The sequence below is a fragment of the Scyliorhinus torazame genome, chromosome 11 (assembly GCF_047496885.1).
Source record: "Scyliorhinus torazame isolate Kashiwa2021f chromosome 11, sScyTor2.1, whole genome shotgun sequence".
In the NCBI taxonomy this organism is placed as follows: domain Eukaryota; kingdom Metazoa; phylum Chordata; class Chondrichthyes; order Carcharhiniformes; family Scyliorhinidae; genus Scyliorhinus; species Scyliorhinus torazame.
Genome location: NC_092717.1, coordinates 7,518,165 through 7,542,978, shown reverse-complemented (window position 1 = coordinate 7,542,978; position 24,814 = coordinate 7,518,165). Strand labels below are relative to the sequence as shown.

Genomic DNA, 24,814 nt, shown 5'->3' with positions numbered 1-24,814 from the left:
TATCCCCGTAATCCAGTAACCCCACCTAACCTTTTTGGACATCAAGGGGCAATTTATCATGGCCAATCCACCTAACCTGCACATCTTTGGACTGTGGGAGGAAACCCACACAGACACTGGGAGAACGTGCAGACTTTGCACAGACAATGATCCAAGCCGGGAATCGAAGAATCGAACCTGGGACCCTGGAGCTGTGAAGCAACAGTGCCACCCTGTTTTATCACAAGAGGTTTGGAATGTAGCTCTCGCCCTTGCTCTCTGAAGCATTAAAATGCATCCTGTAACTTGGAGCCCAATACTGCACACAGTACTCTAATTGATCTTAATTAGAAGAAACATCCTGTCAAATTGCATCTATCTCTATATATCTCCAAAACAACCTGTAGGTCTTTGTGTAAAGAATGTCAAATTGTGACATGATTTCCCTCAAACCTGTACAGTTAGTCTATGCTTCTACACTGTGCAGACCCTACCGGGTAGGAAATCGCATTGAAACGGTAGCACAGTGATTAGCACTGTTGCATCATAGCTCCAGGGTCCCAGGTTTCATTCCCGGCTTGGGTCACTGTCTGTGTGGAGTTTGCACGTTCTCTCCGTGTCTGCGTGGGTTTCCTCCGGATGCTCCAGTTTCCTCCCACAGTCTAAAGATGTGCAGGTTAGGTGGATTGGCCATGCTAAATTGCCCTTTGTGTCCAAAAAGGTTGGGTTGGGTGGGGTTACTGGGTAGGGGGGGGGCTGTTTCCAAGAGCCAGTGCAGACTTGATTGGCCAAATGGCCTCCTTCTGCACTGTAAATTCTATAATGACCCAATTCTCCAGATTGAGAATAGATGATTGAACCCCTGGCTGTCCAACTTCTCACCAGCTTCTCTTTCACAAATAGTGATTTCTGACAGCTGTTGAATGTATGAGGTGATATTTTTGAGTGCAGAACCTGGCACAGCTCTGTAAAGTTTTGCTAATGTTAATGAGATTCTCTCAGATCAAATTATTACCAAGGTCTCAGTTTCTCCAGTGCAAAACCGTTCAGCCAAGGTATGTTTGTTGGTGCTGAAGGTGATCTTGTTTCTCACAGATGCAGCATGCCAGTGTTTTCTCCGGTGGGTTTATACTCCTCAATTGTGAAAAGACCAATTCAAAAATGTACTACCTGATACCAGCACACTGGTCATCTAGTTGGGGCAACAGCCAGTTAAATATAATTATGTCAGCAATTTCAATCACTATGGGTGGGATTTAACAGAAATGAAACAGTCCCATGTCAAGCGAGTTTAGCCAGTGTTTCCTGTCACCGGCAGCGTCAAGAACGACCCCGCTATCAAACGGGACTCTACTTCATTTTGGGGCCTCAGCAAGGGATGCCTCATCGAGGCCACAATTAGTGTCCCATTTCCGGCACTAACGAGCTTTGCCCGCCAGTGTAGAAAGAGATCTGGCGCCCCGATCTCGAGACCCCCCCCAACCACCTTTGGACCCGCCAACAAGGCGTCACCGTACCCCATCCTGCCCCCTGCACTTCACCTCATAAGGGCAGGGCACCCCTGAACCCGATCGCTGGCACAGGCAAGGTGCTACCAGTCTGGCACCCGGATTGCACTGACAGTGCCCAGGTGGAATTGCCAGGCCCCCCCCCCCCCCCCCCCGTTGGTGGAGACTATACTAACCGGTCCTTGCTCAGTATCTCCGAGGTGTGGGGGCTAGGTCCTGCGCCTTGGGTAACTCCAGCGAGTGCATATCCAAGTGAACCTTACTGCACACTTAACTATGCAAAGTTGGATCTCGCTCATTTTGGGTGGCGTCCAGATCGCGACGTCTTGCGTGATCCATCTTGCGAGGCGAAGCGAGCCGTGCAAATCTCGTGAATCGGGCACGGCCGTTAGATTTCACCCAATGTTTGACTAGCTTCATCTGTTATCGCCACAAGAGATAGAGTTAAGATTTAAATGATTTTCTCACCATAGAATAAGTTAGGATGTCTAGTATGAAACATGATATTCTGTATTACTAACTTGCTGAAATGTAAATAGAAATTTAATTTCAATAAAAGTCTGGAAGGAAATGAACAAAATGGGTGACTTAAAACTTTTTGTTTTCTCTTTTTCTCATTTTATTTGTATCTAGGCAGTCCTGGCCTACAAAGATTGATGTGCCCAAGGATATTGAAGACATCACAGCATCGCCCATCATGCACCCTGTGTCTATTCCCGTTGTCTGTTCACCAGCCCGCACTGCAGAGTCCATTATTAATGGGCACCGAATGAAATCTGGCGAGCCTGCAAAGAAAGAAGAGACATTGACTGTTGGGTCAGCTGGAAAGACTGGAGCAAGCAATAGGACGTGTCTGTTCAGGGTGGAGGAGGATGAGGAGGATGATGAAGATGACAAAAAAGCCATTCCTCTTCCCGCTCAAGTAGTTTTGCGACGTAAACCGTCTATAACGAACCGGCTAACGACCAGGAAGAGTGCTCCTGTCCTCAATCAGATCTTTGAGGAGGGGGAGTCAGATGATGACTTTGACATGGATGAAAACCTTCCCCCTAAACTCAGTCGACTAAAGATGAACATAGCTTCTCCGAACACGGTGCACAAGCGGTACCACAAACGGAAAAATCAAGGGCGAGGTTCAAGCTGCAGCAGCTCTGAAACCAGTGACGATGATTCAGAAAGCCGTAGACTTCTGGATAAAGATGGAGGATTCACTTACTCCTGGCATCGCCGTGACAGTGGTGAGGGGCCACCGGGAAGCGGAGGGGATGGAAGTGGGCAGGGCAAACCAAGTGACGGTAACTCTGGCCTTGACAAGAGCAGTCCAAGCGATGGTAACAAAGGTGGGAGTAGCCCTTCGAACAACTCCGGTGGGAGCACCAACAACACGGGAACAACGACTCGCAGCTGTGCAATCCAGGGAAACTCTTCCCAGTCATCCAAAGCTGCCGAGGACTTAATGGAGAGCTTGAAGCTGATGAGCCTCTGCCTGGGGTCACAGTTGCATGTTGGCAATGGTAGCAGATACATCATTGAGCCGACTTCAGCACTCCGACTGCAGGAGAAATCAGCCTGGAAAATGTGCATCGCCTCCAGCAATATGATGGAGCGAGCCTCACCTTCGGGCTGCAGGAAATCTTATTCTGACCAAGTGGCTGATCTGCTGAATGAGCTGGAAATGTCAAAAGAGAACAACATGAACTTGAAGAATAATGTTCTACAGCTACCTCTCTGTGAGAAAACCATTTCTGTGAATATTCAGCGGAACCCCAAGGAGGTGTTGTTGTGTACCTCCAGTCAGACTAGCTGCTGTCATGTTATTTAATAGTTTAGCCTAATCTGACTGTTGTCCTTGCAGGTTAACAGTTTGTGACTCAATTTAGCATGGTGAAATATCCTTTTTTTTTAGTCTTGAGCTTTTAAATGGGCTTTGAGAGTTATTTATTGCTGTTTTGCATTTGTTTGTTCAATATCTTGACAATGCATGGTCTTTGTGCATGCTGCTTGCTACTTTTAATTTTCCAACAAGAAAAACACGAGCAGAATTTAAGTATCTGTATTAACTTAGAGTTTAACATCAACTGTTTTGTGCATTGTTAATGGAGCTAATTGCAGTTTAAGTAAATGGAGCACTTTGTAGCTCTAAATGTAGCACTTAAGCGAGAATACAACAAATCTATATTGTTTTAAACCATCAATGATCACAGGTCAGGTGGCATACTCCAGTGCATCTGACAAAAGAATCAAAGCAATAACACAAATATTACAGCTCCTGAAGTATTCCATATTCCAAGGGTGATGAACGACTGTCTACAGAACAGCCGCACTGGAGAGTCCTAACTTATTTGCACTGAGCTCACATCAGTAACAGTTAGTCTGCATTGACTTAAACTCAGCATAAGGCAAACTTGAGCAGAAATGTGAAGTGCTATAAACGGACCGAGATGGTGGTAACTCGAGCTGTGCCTGTGACACCGTGCTCCCCGTTAATGGAGAAAGCACTGCAATCAGCCTAGTCTGCCTCTTTGTGCATGTTGGCATCTGCTTATTCTGTCAGTTCAGTGGAGTAAGCCATGTGCTCTAGTGACTGAAAATGGATGAAGCAAAGTTGTGTTGTCTCTTGCAGGCCAATAAGATGTAATTTGTTGGAAAGACCAGTGTCGGTGTAGCTGTGACTTTTTAAAAAAAATGTGAATTACTTGCTGCTTATGTGAAGCAGTGAAAGGTTTGAAATGCCTCCCACCCCTTTCCTGGTGTGGAAGGGAATGGACTACAGACACCTGCAGATTGACATTTCAAGGCCTCAGACACACATTTGTGATGACCAGTAAGAGGGATGGTCAGTGTTGATTGAATCTGAATAGAATTTCACGCACTTACAGTAATCATCCATCTTTCTGTTAAACGTGGTGGGGAGTAACTTTTTTTAAAAAAAAAGTAAACCCTTTCTAATCCATCATTGAATCAGCTGTGGATTTATTCTGTTTAGGGTTGTCCTCCCTAACATCACAGACATTGGAAGCCTCGGCATCTAATTCTCTCAAATGTAGATCTGTGGGACCCTGTGGAAAAATCTTCCAGTCAATCATCAGTGATGGAGTATATTCCAAACCAAACATTGCCTGGGAAAAGGGGTGGGTTAGTCATTTACACATGTATCTTGGCATTCCAGTTTTTAAATAATCTAATTTTAATTGTGGAGACATATACATAGTGAAGGGAATTCATAGCAATTGTGTAGTTGCAGCTAAGTTTTCAAATTATTGTAAATAGTTTTGTTTATACAGTATTTTATGTACAGCCTTGTGATGGCACCTTTTAGAACTCTCCTACCCTGTGTATTTGTACAAGAACTGTAAATATTTGTGTATACATAGTCATTGCTGTTATGTACAGCTGTCAATTCGTAATAGATTAATGTAGGTGGAAACACCCATGTTAAAGTTTGTCTGTGTTCTGGATGGAGTTGTCCCAAGTCGATGATTGTGCATGTGTTGTATGTTGTGGTGCATCCTTTGGTGCAAAAAACAGAAAGAGTAACCACTACTTATGAATGTTATTGGACCAAATAATGTAATAGTCTGAAAATGTGGCATCCCATGCCCCAACCTGTCTTCAAATTAGTATATTTACAACTGAATTAAATAGTGTGGCTGACTTATAATCAATCAGTTGTGTTTTTCAAACTATGAACAAGTATTTTTTTAATTTGGGTATGAAGAGACAGTTTAATCTCCGGGTTGACCTTTGCACGCTGCTTTGACAAAAAAACATCAACACATCCTATCTTTCTGTGTTGACACACGTCCACCTCAATACACATCACTGTCTGGCACAGTCTCCCTCCCTGTACCATTGCTGTGGCAGTTTTAGTGAAAGCAGCAGCCTCTTGCTGCGGAATTCTAGAACCACTGTGCACAGGTCTGAGCAAACATGGCCAAGTTGAAAGCTTCAGAAGAACGATCTGCACATAACAGTACCAGAGACTCATGGAATGTTATTAAATGTCTTTGGGAGATTTGTCTTGAATGCTGTTGCTGCTGCCCTATCATTAGCAATACAATAGCTGAGGCAAACATGATCATAAAATTCCCTGTTCTGATAAATGCACAAGTGCTTTATTTGGACCCTAAACCAGAAAAGTAAATAGTTGAGCACTGTTTTCAGGAGAATCCATGAAGAAACTGGATGCTCATGCGGTATTTGATTACATTTTTGCAGATGGTGTTTATTCCAACTGAGACTGACTTTGAGGCAAGGTCATTGCTTATTTGATATGCGCCTAAATAATGCACACCTTCTGTAAACATCAGATCATCAAAAACTCTGCTGCCTATATCCTAACTTGTGCAATTGTCAACATTTTGGCCCAAAAATCCGAGCCCTAGCTTCAGCCAGAGTGCAAGTATAGCTAGAAGAACAAGTGATCGAAGCTGGCCTGTGTTTTGGAACCTTGACCCTTTGGGTAAAATCTTGGGTTTACGGGGGTACTAGTTAGATGGGCGTATAGCATCATTATCCCTGTTCTGGGTATATCCAGGATCCCAAGGCTCGTCAATCATGTAGTTGAGATGAACCCTTACTGGTAAAAGTGCCATCACTGGCATTTCAATTAAGGGACGTCACCTGGACTCTGCCCAGGTTCTCTGGCAGGATCAGTAGCAGGAACATTCAGCCATTGTCTTCATATTGGTGTCCTGTATGCTAGCATCCAGCCAAACCTGACCACAGTGGCAGCATGTCAGAGCATCATCCAGGAGCTGTTAAAATCACTGAATTCCCCATTTTGACATTCAGATTCATTTGAAATGGCATTGGGGGAATCCTCAGTTGTCTCACAGCTAGTATTTGTAAATTAGTTCATCTCATCCCTTTTGGGCAATGAACTGGAGCTCTGCATTTATTCCAGAATTACCTGGTTCAGAAGCATCTTTTTCAGCTGTAGATATTAAGTGAGGGGTTAAAAGGGCATGTTCTGCACCTCCTCTGCTAATATGGACATGGAGACGTGGGGTAGAAGCTGGGACTCCTATCCTGATTCTGGGGGAGGGGTGAGAGTGCAATACATAGAACCAGCACGATTCCTTGGTCAAGGAAAAAGGGTGATATCAGAAATGAGTATGTGGAAGACCTGAACAATGTGATGGAGACAGAAACGGGGAGAATGGCATAGAGTCCTTCGGGAAAGTGAGCAAGGCAGCTGTGAGTCAGTGGGCTGGATTCTGTTTCTGAGCCTGAGAGTGGAGGATCTGTGGTGTTTTATGTGAACAAAATCAACGCCGAGCCTGCGACCGGTAAGGGGCTAGCAGCCGCGCCACGTAAAACCCTGGCCTCCACAAAATAAATGGCCGGGTCCGTGGCCGCGCATGCACACAGTGATGACCTGCAGCGGTCACGCCGTAAAACGTGTGGCCAGCCGTGCGTGGACCCGACTGCCAGATAGTGGCACGTGGCCACCCCCCACCAGCCCTTGCGGAAGCCCTGCCCGCTGGCGCTGGATACAGTCCACTGCCGCCACGCAGGGTTTCCGATCGCTGAAACCACACGTCCCCCGCACGGTCGAGAACTCGACCCATCGGGATGGAGCATCAGGGGAGGGCCTTCAGGTGATGCGCTGAGGCCGTCTCAATGGCGTTCGGCACATGACGCTGTTTCAGAGGGGGCAGAGCATACAAAGCCTGCATCAAACAGGCACCGTGTCAGAAGGGACTCTCCGCCCAATCGCCGTCAGGGAACGGAGAATCCCGCCTAATAGGTTTATAGTGAATATTGGTTGATCGTCTATTGACACATGGTGATGGGAAGGGAAGGATTGGAGGGCAATGTCAAGTGAGAGAAATGGAAATCGGGAGCAAAGTTGGTTAGATTTTCCAGGTCGGGACGAGAACATGAAGGGGCATGTAGCCCCCAAAAGGCTGGTGCAGCTTGGAGCTATGCAGGATCCATAGAAACACCTTTTATTTGGCAGTAGTGGAGTTGAAGGAAAAGTTGTTCAGAGGGAGAACAAATTCAGCCAGATGGCGAGGCGAATATGGACAGCACGGTAGCATTGTGGATAGCACAAATGCTTCACAGCTCCAGGGTCCCAGGTTCGATTCCGGCTTGGGTCACTGTCTGTGCGGAGTCTGCACATCCTCCCCGTGTGTGCGTGGGTTTCCTCCGGGTGCTCCGGTTTCCTCCCACAGTCCAAAGATGTGCGGGTTAGGTGGAGTGGCCATGCTAAATTGCCCATAGTGTCCAAAATTGCCCTTAGTGTAGGGTGGGGTTACTGGGTTATGGGGATAGGGTGGAGGTGTGGACCTTGGGGTAGGGTGCTCTTTCCAAGAGCCGGTGCAGATTCGATGGGCCGAATGGCCTCCTTCTGCACTGTAAAATCTATGATAATCTATGAAAGTTGGAGATTCGTTCAAGGAAGAGTGGAGAGCTGCAAGGTCCATTCTCATAGGGGATGCAAGTGTTTTTAAAAAATAGATTTAAAGTACCCAATTCCACCCCCCCCCCCCTCCCTCAAGGTGCAATTTAACACGACCAATCCACCTACCCTGCACATCTTTGGGTTGTGGGGGTGAGACTCACATAAACACGGGGAAAACATGCAAACTCCACACAGCCAGACTCGGGGCCGGGATCGTACCCGGGTCCTCAGCGCCGTGAGGCAGCAGGGGGATGCAAGTGTAAAGGGATTATATATCCATGGTGAAAAGATGCTCAAAGCCAGGTAGCTGTTAAAGTGACAGGTGGAAAGAAACTGGATAAGGGGAGAAAAGAAAGTGAGTTAGGAAGAAACAGTTCAGCAGAGCAGGAACAGGCTGCAACAATGGGTGCACTGGTGGGAGTTGACGGACTATGAGGTTAGAGACAATGGAGGGACGATTTCCACATGGTCGATGACAATCCTGGAAACAATGGCCTAATGTTTTGTGGTGGGCTCCCCGTCCAGTAGGAGGAAGTGTTGGAGAATTGCCTTTCAGCCTCTGCTAGATAAGAGGTCAGTATACCAGACAATAGCATCATCCTCAACAGCAGGTTTAATGACAATCCTAGAACGACCAGACAGAGCGTTGTATTTTAGTTCATCTTTTCCTTTCCTTATTTATCTATCTGCCTCTTAAATGTATCTAATCTATATGCAAGTTCCACATTCTCACCACTCTAGGTAAATACATTTCTCCTGAACGCTGAGATTTAAACTGAGTATCTTGTATTTATGGCCCCGAGTTTTGGAGTCTCCCCGTAAGTGGAAACAGTTAGACATTGAAGAGTCACTAATTTGCAATAACTTTATTATCAATAAACAGTGGCACAGGGCAGTAAGGTTGCACAGTGGTTGGCACTGCTGCCTCACAGCTCCAGGGTCAATTCTGGCCTCGGGTGACTGTGTGCACGCAGTTTGCATTTTCTCCCCATGTCTGCGTGGGTTTCCTCCCACAGTCCAAAGTTGTGCAGGTTAGGTGGATTGGCTATGTTAAATTGCCCCATAGTGTCCAAAAGGTTAGGTCGGAGGCATGGGCTTAAGTAGAGTGCTCTTTCCAGGGGCCGGTGCAGACTCAATGGGCTGAATGGCCTCCTTCACTGTAAATTCTATGACCAACAGTTTAGGTTCAGATGCCACATGCTCCAAAACACACTTTGCAAAGTTAGATGATAGCAGGCCAAGGTGCGCAATCTCATTTATTGTGATTTATACAAGATTATTTTTTAAAATCTGAACATTCCACCTATTACTAAATTCAAGTCAAAGACCAGTGGAAATGTTTTACCCAGTCTGCACAAAGCCAATAACGGAGAATATTTCTAGCTAACTGCTTGAAATTTTGCTCATTTGGAAGTTGCAGCTCAGTGTTCACCTCCTGGAATAAATCTTCCTCTTGTCGTCCTTCACCATTCACCCACTTGTCCTGGCTGACACTTTGTTCTGCAGCAATAATTGATTTAGCATCCTCGTTTCAGATAAACCACACAGTGATAATACATCATGCAAAAAGCATTAATGGATAAATTTACAAAATAAATTGGAATATATTTAGCACTATTGCTGTGGAGAGTTTTCATGCATTGCATATTTTTCACGCCCGCTACGTATCTATTATATATCTTGGTATATGGCTTAATCCGATTAAAGCCAGTCATGTGTCATTTTTCCACAAAGTTTGCTTTGCTTTATTTGGTCTTCATTTCAGCATGCTGCTGTTCCTTTGTCAGTGACTCATCAGCTTCCTTCGATTGCTGTGGGGAACAAACATGCATTAACCACAAAAGGTCCAGAAAACACACAAAATAACAAAAACAGAAAATGCTGAATAAACTCAGCAGGTTTGGCAACCGGAGAGAGAAACATGATGCTTTGAGGCCATTATAACTTCAGTCGAAGAGGGGTGGAGGAGATGGAGTAGAATAGGTCAGGGATAGGTAGGAGCTAAGGAGACATTGACAGATGTTATGGATAAGACAAAGGGAGTGTTAATGGTAGCATTAAGGATTGAAGGTGATGCCGATAGTGGCAGAAAGATAAGATAGCAGAACGTGTTAATAGGAGGACAAAGGTGGGTGCACAGTGAAAGCATCCACAGATCCTGCCAGACATTGAGTTTCTCCAACATTTTCTGTTTATATTCCAGAAAACATGCTGACTGCCTTAATAACACGAACACTGCATTATTGCATTAATATCCCCTTAAGATTGAAAGGATGAAAACCTTTTCTTTCCACCATCCCAAGACTTCCGTGCATTTCCTGACCAACAAACACTTGCGTAACAAAACCGCTCTTCCCTTTGGGAATCTCACTCAGACAAGCTGAACAGATGATTGGTGTCAGGGACGGAAACATCACACAGGCTCAGTAGAGGATGTTACTCCGAGGTTGGGGTAGTACATATTGTTGGGACAGAGGTTTACTCCATAGCTGGCTATGAAGTACAAACTTGATACCGAAAAAATAGTTTCTCTGACTGGAATGAGTAGTATCCCGCACTGATCTGTGTGGAAGCTGCCCCCGTATGTTTAAATGCTCCAGGTTTAGGAATTGAGGAAAAATAGGTTTGGTCATGGACACCAAATCATGAATGTGGCAAATTGTTTATGAAGGATATACTTATGAAGGTGGCAAACAGGTTATCGATGCAGAAATAAGGTGCTGTAATCATTTTGGCAGGAAGAGTAGAAAGAGGAAGGAACCCTTTCAGAAAATTTGAAGTGAATTGAACAGCAGTGGATCAGGAGGATATCTAATGGTTACGTTGCTAACTTGTAATACAGAGGCCTGAAATGTCAATCAAAAGACTTCTGTTCAAAGAAATTCACACAGTTGCTGGAGAATTTCAATTCAATACATTAAAAAAAAATCTTAAAAAACACAAAATTATGATACAAACTACTTTAAATAACAGTGTCCATGTGACTACCAGATTGTGGTAAAAACCCATTTGGTTCACCAATATCCTTTAGGGAGGGAAATCTGCCGTACTGGCCTTGCCAACAATGCCACCATCCCACGAATGATTGAATTTTTAAAAATGAAGAATCTACAACAGCTTTTCAGAGTAGATAAGGAGGCCGATGAAAGGACTAAAATGGTCAGATTCTCAAATCTATAGGTACGAAATGAATAAAAGTGATACTCTCCCACATTCGTCATCTCAAATAGGGATTTTTCAAAATAAAAGCTATTCACGAGTGATTCGACGATTGAACATTGGGGCCTAAATTTTCATTTTGACTGTTAAATGTAGATATGAAGATGAATCGAGGGCCTGATTGAAATCAATATCGAGGTGGGTGGAAAACAGAAGGCACTGACACCCAGCAGTAACAGTGAAAACTCAGTCCAGAGGTGTGAAACAGACTGTTTGCCTATTTTAAGCTCCATCCTGTATGACTGACGTATGTGTGATGTTTACCACCAAAGCTTATTAAAAAGCCTCGATTTAGAGTTGAGAATAAATTGCATCATTTAACGGTTTGAAAGTGGACCAGTGAAAGCTCAGACACTGCTGATCTCCCTGCCAAAGGAGAATTTAATTTCAGATCACGGTAACAGTGGTTAGCACTGCTGTCTTACAGCAACTGGGTTGGATTCCGACCTTGAGTGACTGTGTGGAGTTTGCACGTTCTCCATGTGTCTGTGTGGGTGTGATCCAGGTGCTCCGGTTTCCTCCCACAGTCCAAAGATGTGCAGGTTAGGTGGATTGGCCAGGCAAAATTGTCCCTAGGTGGGGTTACGGGGATAGAGTGGGGGATTGGGCCTAGGTAGGGTGCTCTTTCAGAGGGCCAGTGCAGACTCGATGGGCCAAATGGCCTCCTTCTGCACTGTCGGGATTCTATGGTTCTATAATCATCAACAAAAACAGCAGATATAACTAAACTCACACTGAATACGTCTGTATCCGTTCACATCGGACTGGAAGCTGCACATGCATTTTACAAAAGTTATTAAAGAAATCAGCGAGGCAATTGGGAGCCTTTCATTCGTTCAGCCTTTTGAACAACGTCAAATAGTTTCTAACTGATAGACACAGATTTTAATTCATTCCTGTGGGACAATGCATTTTGACAGCTGTATTCAAGAGCGCAAATAACCTCGAGCTTGCAGCTTTCACTCTTTCCTTAAACAAAAAATAAAATCCCAGTGAGTGTCCATGGTGACTCTGGTCTTTTTAGCGAACTTTGATTGGCTGCCCAGGCGATACTGGCACATCCTGGATGCTGTGTAGAGGATGAGAGGTGAGAGATGGGTTGTTGGGGATGTCTCTGCTTGGGGACGTTAGTGGGACGCCCCTGATAAAAATGAAACCACTCCAGCAACTAAAGCTCCGTTCTAGCTCGCAGGCTAAATTGACCCATACAATTAAATTTCTTGCCTCTAGTATGAATTTAGATAAGAATTTAGGCAGAGAGACACACAGAGGGAGAGAGAGAAATAAAGACAGAGAAGTCATCATTTGAAATTCATTTTCAGAATGTGGGCATTTCTGGTAAGGTGGGCTATTATTTTGTTTCCTCATTTTCAAAGAGAGAGAGATGGTGAACCTTCTTGAATCATTGCATCTGGGTGGCGATTCGAAGCAGCGGAGAGTGACTTGCATGGCCAATTCAGAGGGCATTTAACTATAAGCTGCACTGGGTGTGCTCTGTAGCCCCAATCAGCCCAGGACGGCAGGCTTCCTTTCCTAAAGCGAGTTGGATTTTTACAACCAACTGAGAAACACACGGAATACATCACACACACTGCCAAACACCCCCAAGGCAGTATTGGATTTGGACTGTCAAGAACCAATGGGAATTGAAAAAAATCAAACTGATGAGGGCATTGATGCAGCTGCAAGCAGTGACAATTGGATGGTAAATGTCGAAATTAATTCACAACTGCACAGAAAATTAAAAAGAAATTGCATTCCTGTAGCATCTTTCATTATGGGCAGGTGGGTGGCATATTGGTACTGCCACTGGACTAGTAACCCAGACACCGAGGGTAATACTCTGGGGGCCTGGCTTCAAATCCCACCACGGCAGATGGTGAAATTTCAATTCAATAAAAATCTGGAATTAAAAATCTAACGATGACCATGAACCCATTGTTGTAAAAAAAAAAAGCATAGGGAAGGAAATCTGCCGTTCTTACCCGGTCTGGCCTACGTGTGACTCCAAACCCACAGTAATGTGACTCTTAACTGCCCTCTGAAATGGCCCAGCGAGACCACTGTTAAAACACGCTCAGGGAAAATAGGGATGAGCAATAAATGCTGACCTTGCCAGCAATGCCTACATCCCCTGATAAAGAAACAAATATATAATAATCAGTATTGTCAATGCATGAAGCTAATATAAAATAATTATATTGTCCGATTTTCATTTAGAAGGCTGTGGTAATACATAATAACAGCTTGTGTCACACTGGAATTCCCAGTTGAAATAAAATAGTATGTCTCTGACTTACTTAAAGGTCAGAGGAGATGTACAGTGCAGTTTTATGTTAGTTTTAAAACTCCATACATCCTGCAGCTGGACTTAAATTTAAAAACCTGGGGCGTCATTCTCCGACCCCCCGCCGGGTCGGAGAATGGCCATTGGCCGCCGTGAATCCCGCCCCCGCCCCCGCCGAAGTCTCCGCTCCCGGAGATTGGGCGGGGGCAGGAATCCGGCCGCGCCGGTTGGCGGGACCCCCCGCTGGATTCTCCGGCCCGGATGGGCCGAAGTCCCGCCCAGGAATTGCCTGTCCCGCCGGCGTAAATCAAACCTGGTATTTACCGGCGGGACCAGGCGGCGTGGGCGGGCTCCGGGGTCCTGGGTGGGGGCGCGGGGCGATCTGACCCCGGGGGGTGCCCCCACGGTGGCCTGGCCCGCGATCGGGGCCCACCGATCCGCGGGCGGGCCTGTGCCGTGGGGGCACTCTTTCCCTTCCGCCTCCGCCACGGCCTCCACCATGGCGGAGGCGGAAGAGACTCTCCCCACTGCGCATGCGCGGGAAACTGACAGCGGCCGCTGACGCTCCCGCGCATGCGCTGGGAAACTGACAGCTGACGCTCCCGCGCATGCGCCGCATTTCCGCGCCAGCTGGCGGGGCTACAAACGCCATTTCCGCCAGCTGGCGGGGCGGAAATCCCTCCGGCGTCGGCCTAGCCCCTCAATGTTGGGGCTCGGCCCCCAAAGATGCGGAGACTTCCGCACCTTTTTGCCGGCGCGATGCCCGTCTGATTGGCGCCGGCTTTGGCGCCAGTCGGCGGGCATCCCGCCGTTGGGGGAGAATTTCGCCCCTGATCCTGATCATTTACAAATACTCTTTAAACAAGTATCTGTTATCTCAGCACCATCATGAGAGAGAAACAAAGTAGAGCAGTTTTGTTAGGCCAGTGACCAGGGCTCTTTCTACAAGTCACCAATATTTCCATTTCAAAAGCAGCTCATCAGGTTGACTTTAAAAATGCTCCAGACGAGGAGTTATATTCACACATATGCAAAATACTGCAGATGCTGGAACTCTGAAATAAAAACGGAACATGCTGGAAATACTCAGATCTGGCGGCGCCTGAGGAGAGAGGAACAGAGTTTAGTCCGATAAGACTTTTCTTCAGAACCCAGGTTGGACTTGAAACATTGGGCCGGTTTCCACGCCCAGCAGCGCCGGAATCGGGAAACCCGATCGGGCGGAGTATCGTGCGTCAGCCGAAAGTTGAGGCTGCCGCCCGACGAAATGTCATGTCCGGTGCCTCGACAGTGGCGTGAATGCGTTCCACGTCGCACGCTGGCGTTTGCATGTAAATTGTACAGTAAACGCCGTTGGCATATATTAACAGGCCCGACCTGGCAATTTCTCTGTCCCCCACGATGTTCTTCCTCCGGCAGGAGGAATTATCGACAGTGAGGTTCACTTGGGGTATTGTGGTAAACCACTGTGTTTATTAAGGGTTGTACGGTAGAACCTGCACTACAGGTTCACCTGTGGCCCCTGCATGCTAGCTCCGCCCAGGAGCCGGGTTATAAATATGCGTGGCCTCCAGCTCGCAGCCATTTCGTCAACTGCTGTAGGAGGCGACACTTCAGATACTAATAAAGCCTCAGTTTGGATTCAACTTCGTCTCCAGCCAAATTGATCGTGCCTCAATTTATTAGTATCAGACTCAGAAGATGGACCTCCGGATTAAACCAGATCGACTGCAACTGGATCCACACGCAAGCGATGCCAGAAAGGACTTCCAGCACTGGCTAGCTTGTTTTGAAGCGTATATCAACGGGGCGCCAACCCCTGTTCCAAATCTGGTACTCCAGACTCAGCTCCAAAGTCTTCCCGCTGATCCAGGATGCGCCCAATTACGCTGATGCCATGACTCGACTCAAAGAAAATTATGAGCAGAAGACGAATACGCTCTTCGCCAGACACGCGCTTGCAACGTGTACTCAACTACCTGGTGAGTCAATCGAGGACTTCTGGAGGGCCCTGATCCCACTAGTTCGGGACTATGACTGCCAGGACGTTACAGCTAAGGAGCACTCAGATCTCCTTATGCGGGACGCTTTTGTAACTGGGATTGGGTCTGATGTTATCAGGCAGCGGCTCCTAGAAGGGGCCACGCGCGACCTCTCAGAGACTAAAACACTAGCGCTTTCCATGACAGTCGCCCTGCGCAATGTACAGTCCTACGCCCTCAACAGCGCGGCCCACTCCGGGGGCGCTACCCACCCAGTATGCCTGCACTACGCGCCAGCCAGTGATCTCCGGGGGGCCCCGATGTTATTTATGCGGCCAGCAAAGACACCCCCGCCAACGTTGCCCGGCCCGTGCTGCCCTTTGTAAGGCCTGCGGGAAGAAGGGCCACTACGCAGCGGTGTGCCAGGCCTGCTCAGCGGCAGCCCCCCACAACCCCGGTCACGGACAATGGACGCCGCTATCCTCCCCTCCTCCCCAGGCCACGTGCGAGCAATGGGCGCCGCCATCTTCTCCCCCGCACAACACGTGCGTTTCATGGGCGCCGCCATCTTGCTCCACCCCCGCAACGTGCGTTCCATCGGCGCCGCCATTTTGTCAGCCCCAGGACCTCTGGGCGCCGCCATCTTGTCCACCCCGCAGCACATGGAGACCAACGGCGTTTCAGGACCCCAACTCAACGGCCATCTCACTACCCGACGATCAACCACGACTCGCATCCATGGCAATCGACCAGCTCCGACCACATACTCTGATCAACGCATCCACCAGCGTGAAAGTCAACGGCCATGTGACCTCCTGCCTACTGGACTCTGGGAGCACCGAGAGCTTTGTACATCCAAATACGGAAGTCCACATCCGGGGTATCGCTCCCAACTTGGCTCACAGCTCCGGGAACCGTGCTTCTCCGTAAACATGTGCGGCTCCACAAGGCGGACCCGTTGGTGGAAAGGGTGCACCTGCTCTACGCAAATCCACAGTACGCCTATGTGGCATTCCCCGACGGCCGCCAGGATACCGTCTCCCTCAGGGACCTGGCACCAGCAGGTTCCACCCCCACACCACCCCCGGCGCCACCCTCCCCTCCCCCGCCGCCCCCATCACCCCCCCTAGGACTGTCCGTCCTCCCCTGCCCACCCCCGTTGATGAAGAGGATTTTGGCACGCTCCCAGAGTCAACTTCGACCACGACAGCACCAACATCGCCGGCTCCACTTCGTCGATCCCAGAGGACGATCAAGGCACCGGACCGGCTGAATCTCTGACCGGCCCACCGGATGACCAGAGACACATTTTTTTACTGTTCTGTAAATATTAAAGATTGCGAATTGTATATAGTTATCCACCACCCCCGCCGGACTCAATTTTAACAGGAGGTGAATGTGGTAAACCACTGTGTTCCTATATTAAGGGTTGTACGGTAGAACCTGCACTCCAGGTTCACCTGGGCCCCTGCATGCTAGCTCCGCCCAGGAGCCGGGTTATAAATATGCGTGGCCTCCAGCTCGCAGCCGTTTCATCAGCTGCTGTGGGAGGCCACACATCTCATACTAATAAAGCCTCAGTTTGGATTCAACTTTGTCTCCAGTCAAATTAATCGTGCCTCAGGTATTTAAAATATGGAAACAGGCGCTGTGGCTGCTGAAGGAAAGAGAGGAGAGGGGGTACGAAAAGTGTTCAACCTCGCTATGGTGTGCTGATAGTTTCTGCCAAAGCCGAAGGTATGGGCGGGAAGGGGGGGGGGGGGGGGCAGCCAGGCGGTGGGCTGTGGGGTCGGGTGAATGGGCACAGACCACCATCGTCACAGCCTGCGCGGCAGCCCTGCTGCTGCATACTCTGCTGACTGCCCACTGTGAGCTTAGCGACACAGATCGTATGCGTGTCTCCCAAGGCCCCAGGCCCCAGGCCACGCCCCCCCCCCCGATACCCTCTGGCCCCTGCTGACCCATTAACGGTGTGGGGATGAAGGTGTGTGGGGAGTGGAGTGCCTATGGACAACTCCTGCTCGACAGGCTCGCGAGTGCCGATCCCGACCCTGGCATTGGTTGGAATTGCCAGGGTCGGGAATTCCATTAGGATGTCCTGAATCATTCCAGGGCCGGTGACGCTTTCGGGACTGTAGAACTCAAGTGATTCAGATCCGCGTCAGCACTTAGTCTCTGAAACGTAGAATCCGCCCCATTAACTCGGTCTCTGTCTGGCCTGACCTGTGAATCTAACTGATCTGTAAAGACTTTCCGGGTGGTCTACAAAATAACACAGAAGTGCTTACCGAACAGGGCTAGTATATGATTGGGTGATTGGTGGGGCGGGGGGCGGAATGGTCAGAGTACGCTAATGAGCGTTACCTGGAGGTGAGAACGTGGAGCAGAGCACGTCCACCACGGAGCACAGAGTGGGCTGACTGTCGTCTCCGAGAGCAGGGGACAGGGCGGAGCTCGGAGAGTGGCTGGAATATTGCCAAGTGGAGCGGCCGGTAACCAAGGCTGCTGGTGAGCACCAGGTGAACTCAACTTTGTCCAAAGGAAAAGGGCGCCAAAACAAAAGTGTGGGACCCACAGGAAGTGGAGAGCGAAGGGGTCCTTCAAAAAAGTTACACAACCACTGTTTTAAGAAAATTTCAATGCAGGAATTCCAATTTCTGAACTGCCTGAGTGATAACTTACTGGTGACATTGACCACACTTTTTTCCCTTTATTCGTTCTTGGGATGTGGGAGTCGCTGGCTGGGCCTGCATTAGTTGCCCGTCCCTAATTGCCCTTGAACGGAATGTCTTGTTCGGTCATTTCAGACGGGGGCAGTTCAGAGTCGGCCCCATTACTCTGATTCTGGGGTCACGTGTAGGCCAGACCCGGTAAGGACGGCAGATTTCCTTCCCTGAAGGACACGAGTGAACCAGATGGGTTTTTAGGATAATCGCTGAGGGTTTCTAGAGCACGGATACGGAGACTAGCTTTCAATTCCGGATTTTATTAGTGGAATGTGATGTCCGCAGCTGCCATGGGTGGGACTCGAAACCGTGCCCCAGAGCCCGAGCGGTGATCTGACTGAAAGGCCGAACGAGGTCAAGGAGCTGAATGGGTCCTGAAGTTCCCAACCAAGTTTTGGTACGTTGGAGGGCCTATATCTGCCAGACCTCAAAAGGAAAAAGGCCAGAAAGGCCATTCAGCCCATCGAGTCTGCACCGGCTCTTGGAAAGAGCACCCTACCCAAGCCCACACCTCCATCCTATCCCCAGTAACTCCACCCAACACTAAGGGCAATTTTGGACACTAAGGGCAATTTATCATGGCCAATCCACCTAACCTGCACATCTTTGGGCTGTGGGAGGAAACCGGAGCACCCGGAGGAAACCCACGCAGACACGGGGAGAACGTGCAGACTCCGCCCAGACAGTGACCCAGCGGGGAATCGAACCTGGGACCCTGGAGCTGTGAAGCAATTGTGGTAACCACTATGCAACTGTGCTGCCCACGGTACTAAGGGCGAATGCTACATGGTAAAACGTTATTTCCAAAAGGGGTCTAGCCATTGAGTTCTAGCATCGAAGTTCATTTATTTGCATGCATTCCGATGAAGATAAACGGGGGGAAGGGAATGATCTGAGGTTTGAAGTGGAATTTTACGCAGGAAAGATCAACTTTCATACAAAATGACAGACAGCTGAAACATATGATGAATTTTTTTCTCCCCACTCTGAGCCAGATTGTGCTTGTGAGACAGAATTAGCGGAGTGACCGCTTGAGAGACTAGTCATGCTGAGCTCCAGCCTTGCACTGAGAGCACTGAATGGCCAAACGACTTCAGTCAGCTGAAAGAAAATGACCGAATGTAAAATGTAAGAAACTGAAATAGATTCTGTGGAATATCAGCCTAGCCCAGTGTTTTTCAAACTTTTTTCCCAGGGACCCATTTTTACAAACCGGCCAACCTTCGCGACCCACGCCGGCCGACCTGCGCGACCCACCATTTTCTCTTACCTTGTTTGTTGCTGACAAAAATGGTGGAAATGGTTTTGGGTCCCTTTGGCCCCCCGAACTTGAAAAAAAGAGGCTGCGACCATATTTTTAAAAATGCGACCGCACTGCGCATGCGCACCGATGATCGGGCACGCATGTGCAGTGCAGCCGAATTTTAAAAATCTATTCCTGGCCATTCTGAAGGCCACTTGCAGCCGGCGTTATTAAAAGGCAGCTGCCGCGGCTGTTGAGTGAGGATTTGCGCGATCGGGAGCGCCACGATGGACGGCTCCGCGACCCTCCTGACACCCGCCTGCGACACACCCGCGGGTCGCGCCCCCGAGTCTGACGATGCCTGGCCTAGCACCTTGCTGACAGAAGACAGTTCTCAGTTCATACTTGATGTCTCAAACTAACAAATATTCAGACGCTAATCACTTACAGATGCTGAAAGAGAGAGACGCTGATCACAACAGTTATACTGCAGGAGGAAAGGGCACGGATTGTTTGGCAAGTCGACTCTGGTTGGTGAAGGCGTTGCCATGGAGAAAGCAACAGAGAACTTGCCAGCCAATCAGTGCGCTTTCCTTCTTCAACATAAATTGTTGTGGTCATTTGGAAAAAATGAGCAACTTCTGACGGGAGAAATGCACCGTCTGTACGAAGTTTGTCAAACCAACAGGCAGAACAATAACGAAAGCACGGATTGGAATGTTTCTCGGTAATATTTGCGGGCTATTTTAATAAAAGCTTTGGCTGTACGATGGCTAAACGGGCCGGTCATTCAACAAAATGAAATGCCGGAAATTCCCAGCCGGTCGGGCAGCAGCTGTGGAGAGTGGAGCAGGAAGCTAACTGGCAGGATTTCCCAGTCCTGACCGCCGCATGCGGTTAAATTTCGAAACGGTCGGAAAATCCCACCCAACGTTTCAGGCCGATCACCTTTCATTCGACCGAAGGTCATCGATCCGAAACGTGAATTCTGTTTCGCTCTCGGCACCGGTCATGCCGGAGCTGCCGAGTATTTTCCAGCACTTTTGGATCTTCAGATTTCCGGCATCGAGAGTATTATTACGCTTTAGTGTCAGTCGTTCGGTTAATTCACAAAGTCAAGGATTAGTGCTTCACGTTGATTAGCTGTTGGTTATACAGTAGAAAGAGAATGTAGCAACTCTTCAAGATGTCTCTCACCCCGCTTTTATAACAAATCAGGAGGATGAATCACTTATCACATCTCAAGTGTCTAACTCTCTATCTTAAACAAACCCCCTATTGTTACCTTCTGTTTCAGAGCCTCCAATGACTCGAACTCCAGCTTGGCTATCTTATTACGGATATCAATTGGTATGTCAGAGATGGCAAAGGCGAGGATAAATTTCAGCCCCAAAAGGATATGCTGTAAAACATAAAGTAGGACGCAGGATTATCCAACATCATAACATTTTAATTCATGGAAATTATTTTATATTTTTCAAAATATTCTGCACGTGTTGCATGTTACATAATGTCCACCTTGGGGGAAATATTTTAAACAGTAATGATAATATTTGAGAGTTACACCAGTCAATGGAGCGACACTTAAACCCAAGGGTCCAATGCTCTCAACATGTACAGTTAACCCATCATGTCTCCCGATGTGACCTGATAGACATCTTAGAAATGGCTAAAGATGTTGGTACGGTAGGTGTAGAGAACATGTCTCCACCTCTGGTGCAGTCCAAAACAGGGGCTGTAATTGCAACAGTCACCGATAAATCCAAACAGGAACCCAGAAGCTTTTTCACCCACAGACCGGTTGAGACAAGGAGCAGAGATACGTTGAAGGGGATATTAGATAAACACCACGAAGGAGAAAGGAATAGACGGAAATGCTGATCAGGTGAGGTGAAGAGAAATGGGAGGAGATTGGCATAAACTCCAGAGCAGATGAGCGGAGTGGTCTGTAACCATGCTCTGAATTCTGTGTTAATGGGACCTTAAAGTGTAAGAAATTTCCATCTCTTTACACTTTCTTGGACCATGTATACCAAAATCTCAATTACTGAAACTCAATCTGAAATTAAATCCTCATCGCCCGAGTGGATTTTTTCTGGGTTCCTTTACAATGAAATGCCAGCATTTTATACTGAAGTTCACATCCCAGATGTTTCCTCACATACGGAAACAAGCAGCAATCTTTATTTTATTTTTTTCAAACTTCTCGGGCCATCGGCCTATCGGGGTGAACAACAGGACAGTGCGTTTGCGTTATCTCACAATCCTCTTCACAGCATTTCATGGAATCTGACACTCCACATCGGCCAGCCAATTACACCTGAACTGGGACTCTGAAAGAGCTCTCCGTGTTGAGGGATGACCCAATCAAGATCTTTGAAATGCTAAAGGGCTTTCACAGGGTGGAGGCAGGGAAACTATACCATCTGGTGGGATGAAGTTAGAAAAAGACAAAATAGTCTTATAGAACAGTGGTTAGCACGGTTGCTTCACAGCTGCAGGGTCCCGGGTTCGATTCCACGCTTGGGTCACTGTCTGTGCGGAATCTGCACGTTCTCCCAATGTTTGAGTGGGTTTCCTCCGGGTGCTCCGGTTTCCTCCCACAAGTCCCGAAAGACGTGCTGTTAGGTGAATTGGACATTCTGAATTCTCCCTCTGTGTACCCGAACAGGCGCAATAAAGATTATCATTATTAAATTTACAGCGAGGCTGCTCAGAGGTGTAAAATCAGGAAGAGCGATTTGCCACATAGCCGCTGGTGGAAATCCGAAACGCTCTTTTTCCCAAAAAGACTATGATGACTGGGAGTTAACTTGTCAAGACAGAGATCAATAGATACTTTCTGGGCATCGGAGAGCCTTAGGAAAGCTAAAGTCCAGAAGGAGGCCATTCAGCCCGTCAGGCCTGCGATGGAGGGAGGACCATGAAGCAAAGATGGGGAGAGAGAGTTGAGACGCAGATCCAAGAACAGCCTGACTGAGGCCAACAAGGTCAAAGGGTTAACGGACCACCTTCCCATTCCAGTGATCGCCGTGCCATTTCCTCAGAGCATTAACATTGTTTATTTTACAAATATTTGTCCACTTCCCTTTTACAAACTATTACAGATTATATTTTGATTGTTCCTCCCACTGGGTGGGGAGTGGTGGGGGTGGAATTCAGTGACAATTCTCTTCTGAAAAATAAATTCTCAAAGTCTCCATCATCTGTTTCAAATTGATCCTTTCAAGTCACTGATCAATGGGAGGATATTTCCCCCCCATCTTTAGCACATCTGTTAAGATTTCCTCTTGATCTGCTCAAGCGAAAGGATCCGCAGTTTGTCCTCGTATCTAAAAGGATCTCAGTGAGGAGCTTCCCAGGCCTGAAAGATATTTCTGTTGCCCTTAGGGGAGCCCGGTGCCCCCACACCAGCTGGCACCATTGCAGGAGGACGGAAAAGTTCGGAGAGCCGTTAAAAGTCAACAGCTTGTTCTCCATCTGTGAACGTCACCTAGGAACAGTGTTAACTATAACCTCTCGTGGTTAACTTATTTACTTTCCACAGGAGCATATTACTTTTTAAACAAAGAAGGGTCAATCTGTCATTATGCATCACGTTATCATCCACCTCTCCAAAGCCTTCTGGCACGAGCAGCATCTTGCGTGTATAACACCGTTAACATAATGAGACACTCAAGGCACCTTTCAGGAGCACAGATTTGATGCTGAGCCACATTAGGAAAGCTCAACAGCTTGGTCAAAGAGTTGGGTTTTATCGGGTGTCTAAAGAGGAAAGTGGAGGAGGGGAGGTGGAGACATTTAGGGAAGGGGTTCCACAGCTGAAGGGCCTCGGCAGGTAAAGGCACCACCACCAACACTGAATCACTAAAATGAGGGATGCTCAAACCGTCGGTGCAAAGGCAGCAGACGTACCCATCACAGAGGATTGTGAATCCGCAAGAGGTTACAGAGGTGGAGTGGGGTGAGAGGGTTCTGAAAACGAGGATGAGAATTTTTAAATCGAGACATTTAACCAGGAGCCAATGTAGATCAGCGAAAACAGCGGGCGATGGGCAAATGGGACTCGGCTGAAGGTGGAAGGCAGGCAGCAGGGTTACAGGTGATCTGTGTTATGGAGGGCAGACCAGTTAGTGATGTTTGGATTGATCAAAAAAAATGTAAAAAGGCTATTTATTTCCACAGGGTCCAACTGCATTTGCTAAGACATGGATTGGCTAATTGGCAATGACATAGCAGCTTGTAAGGCTGTTGCAATTTAATTTTTATTGCAATTGCAGTTCTGTGGGTTTTAAAGAGAAACCGGTTAGACTCAGCATTCTGACCAATCGAATGAAGCACAATGTGGCTTCTATTAGGGAACCGCAAGCTGTCCTGGTCGTCAGGTGTAGCTTGCAAATTTGTGACAAATAATCCTCCTGTTCACTGCAGCTTTATTAACCTGCACTTTCAGCAACTTAGTGGGGGCATGGAATGCACTGCCTGTGGAAGTAGTTGAGTTGGAAACATTAGGGACCTTCAAGCGGCTATTGGATAGGTACATGGATTACGGTAGAATGCACGGGTGTAGATTGATTTGTTCTTAATCTAGGACAAAAGTTCGGCACAACATCGTGGGCCGAAGGGCCTGTTCTGTGCTGTATTTTCTATGTTCTATGTACCATGCAAAATGTGTAAGAACTGCCAGGACAAGTATAATGCTGCCCCACTCTGCCCTCTGCTGGAGTTAACATGCTACTGAGCAGGCATTACCAAAAATGATTTAAAATGGGCAGGGAGGATTGATAGCATCTGACTAAAATGTGCTTCTTTCATCTGGTACAACATCATCACATTATCATGGAGGTTCCAGTCTTCTTAATGGTATGAGGAATCCAGCTTACTGTAGGTTTACATCAATATCCTTCCTAAGGTACAGTTTCCAGAATTGAACACTAACCTAGGCCTGACCATGGCTCTGCTGCAGAACTTCATAGTTTTTTCCTCGAGAGGGGGATCAGAAAGCAATCATTTCCCATTAACCTTCTCAATTATTGATCAGAGCTGTGCTTTTGCTTTTTCTGATTTGTTTACATCGACACACAAATTTCTTTGCTCTTCTACACATTTTGCACCATCAAGAAACCATTCCAACTCGCCCTTCTTAAATCCAAATATGCAACAACCTCCACATCGATCTCCACCTGCTAATTTTGTCTACTCACTTAATCTGCCTATGTTCCGTTGCAACTTGCTGTTCCCATTCATGAAACCTAGTGTGTCTCCTAATTTTGTGCCATCTGCTAGGTCACTTCAGAGGGCAGTTCGGAGTCAACCACATTGCTGTGGGATTGAAGTCACAGGTAAAGGAGACTGGGCAAGGACAGCAGATCCGTTCCCCTAAAAGGCTTCAGTAACTAAACACGTCTCCGTTATTGATTTTAGCTTTTCATTTTGATTGCAGATTTATTTTCTTAAC

At 47.5% G+C, this 24,814-nt stretch overlaps 2 protein-coding genes across 5 annotated transcripts in view; one reads left to right on the top strand and one right to left on the bottom strand.

The window, feature by feature from the left end:
• snrka (SNF related kinase a) overlaps positions 1 to 5,148 on the top strand; it is a 40,805-nt gene extending 35,657 nt beyond the window's left edge. For all 3 annotated transcript variants that reach the window (XM_072466897.1, XM_072466899.1, XM_072466898.1), the window contains one exon: positions 2,121 to 5,148. In XM_072466897.1, coding sequence (XP_072322998.1) covers positions 2,121 to 3,309 — 1,189 coding nt within the window. In that variant the 3' untranslated portion in view covers positions 3,310 to 5,148. The remainder of the gene's footprint in view (positions 1 to 2,120) is intronic.
• Positions 5,149 to 8,750: 3,602 nt separating this feature from the next.
• The window catches only part of ano10a (anoctamin 10a), a 93,847-nt gene continuing 77,783 nt past the window's right edge, over positions 8,751 to 24,814 (bottom strand). For both annotated transcript variants that reach the window (XM_072466895.1, XM_072466896.1), the window contains exons 12-13: positions 20,642 to 20,758; positions 8,751 to 9,710 (exon numbers count right to left, since the gene is read on the bottom strand). In XM_072466895.1, the coding sequence (XP_072322996.1) occupies positions 9,645 to 9,710; positions 20,642 to 20,758 (183 nt within the window). In that variant the 3' untranslated portion in view covers positions 8,751 to 9,644. The remainder of the gene's footprint in view (positions 9,711 to 20,641; positions 20,759 to 24,814) is intronic.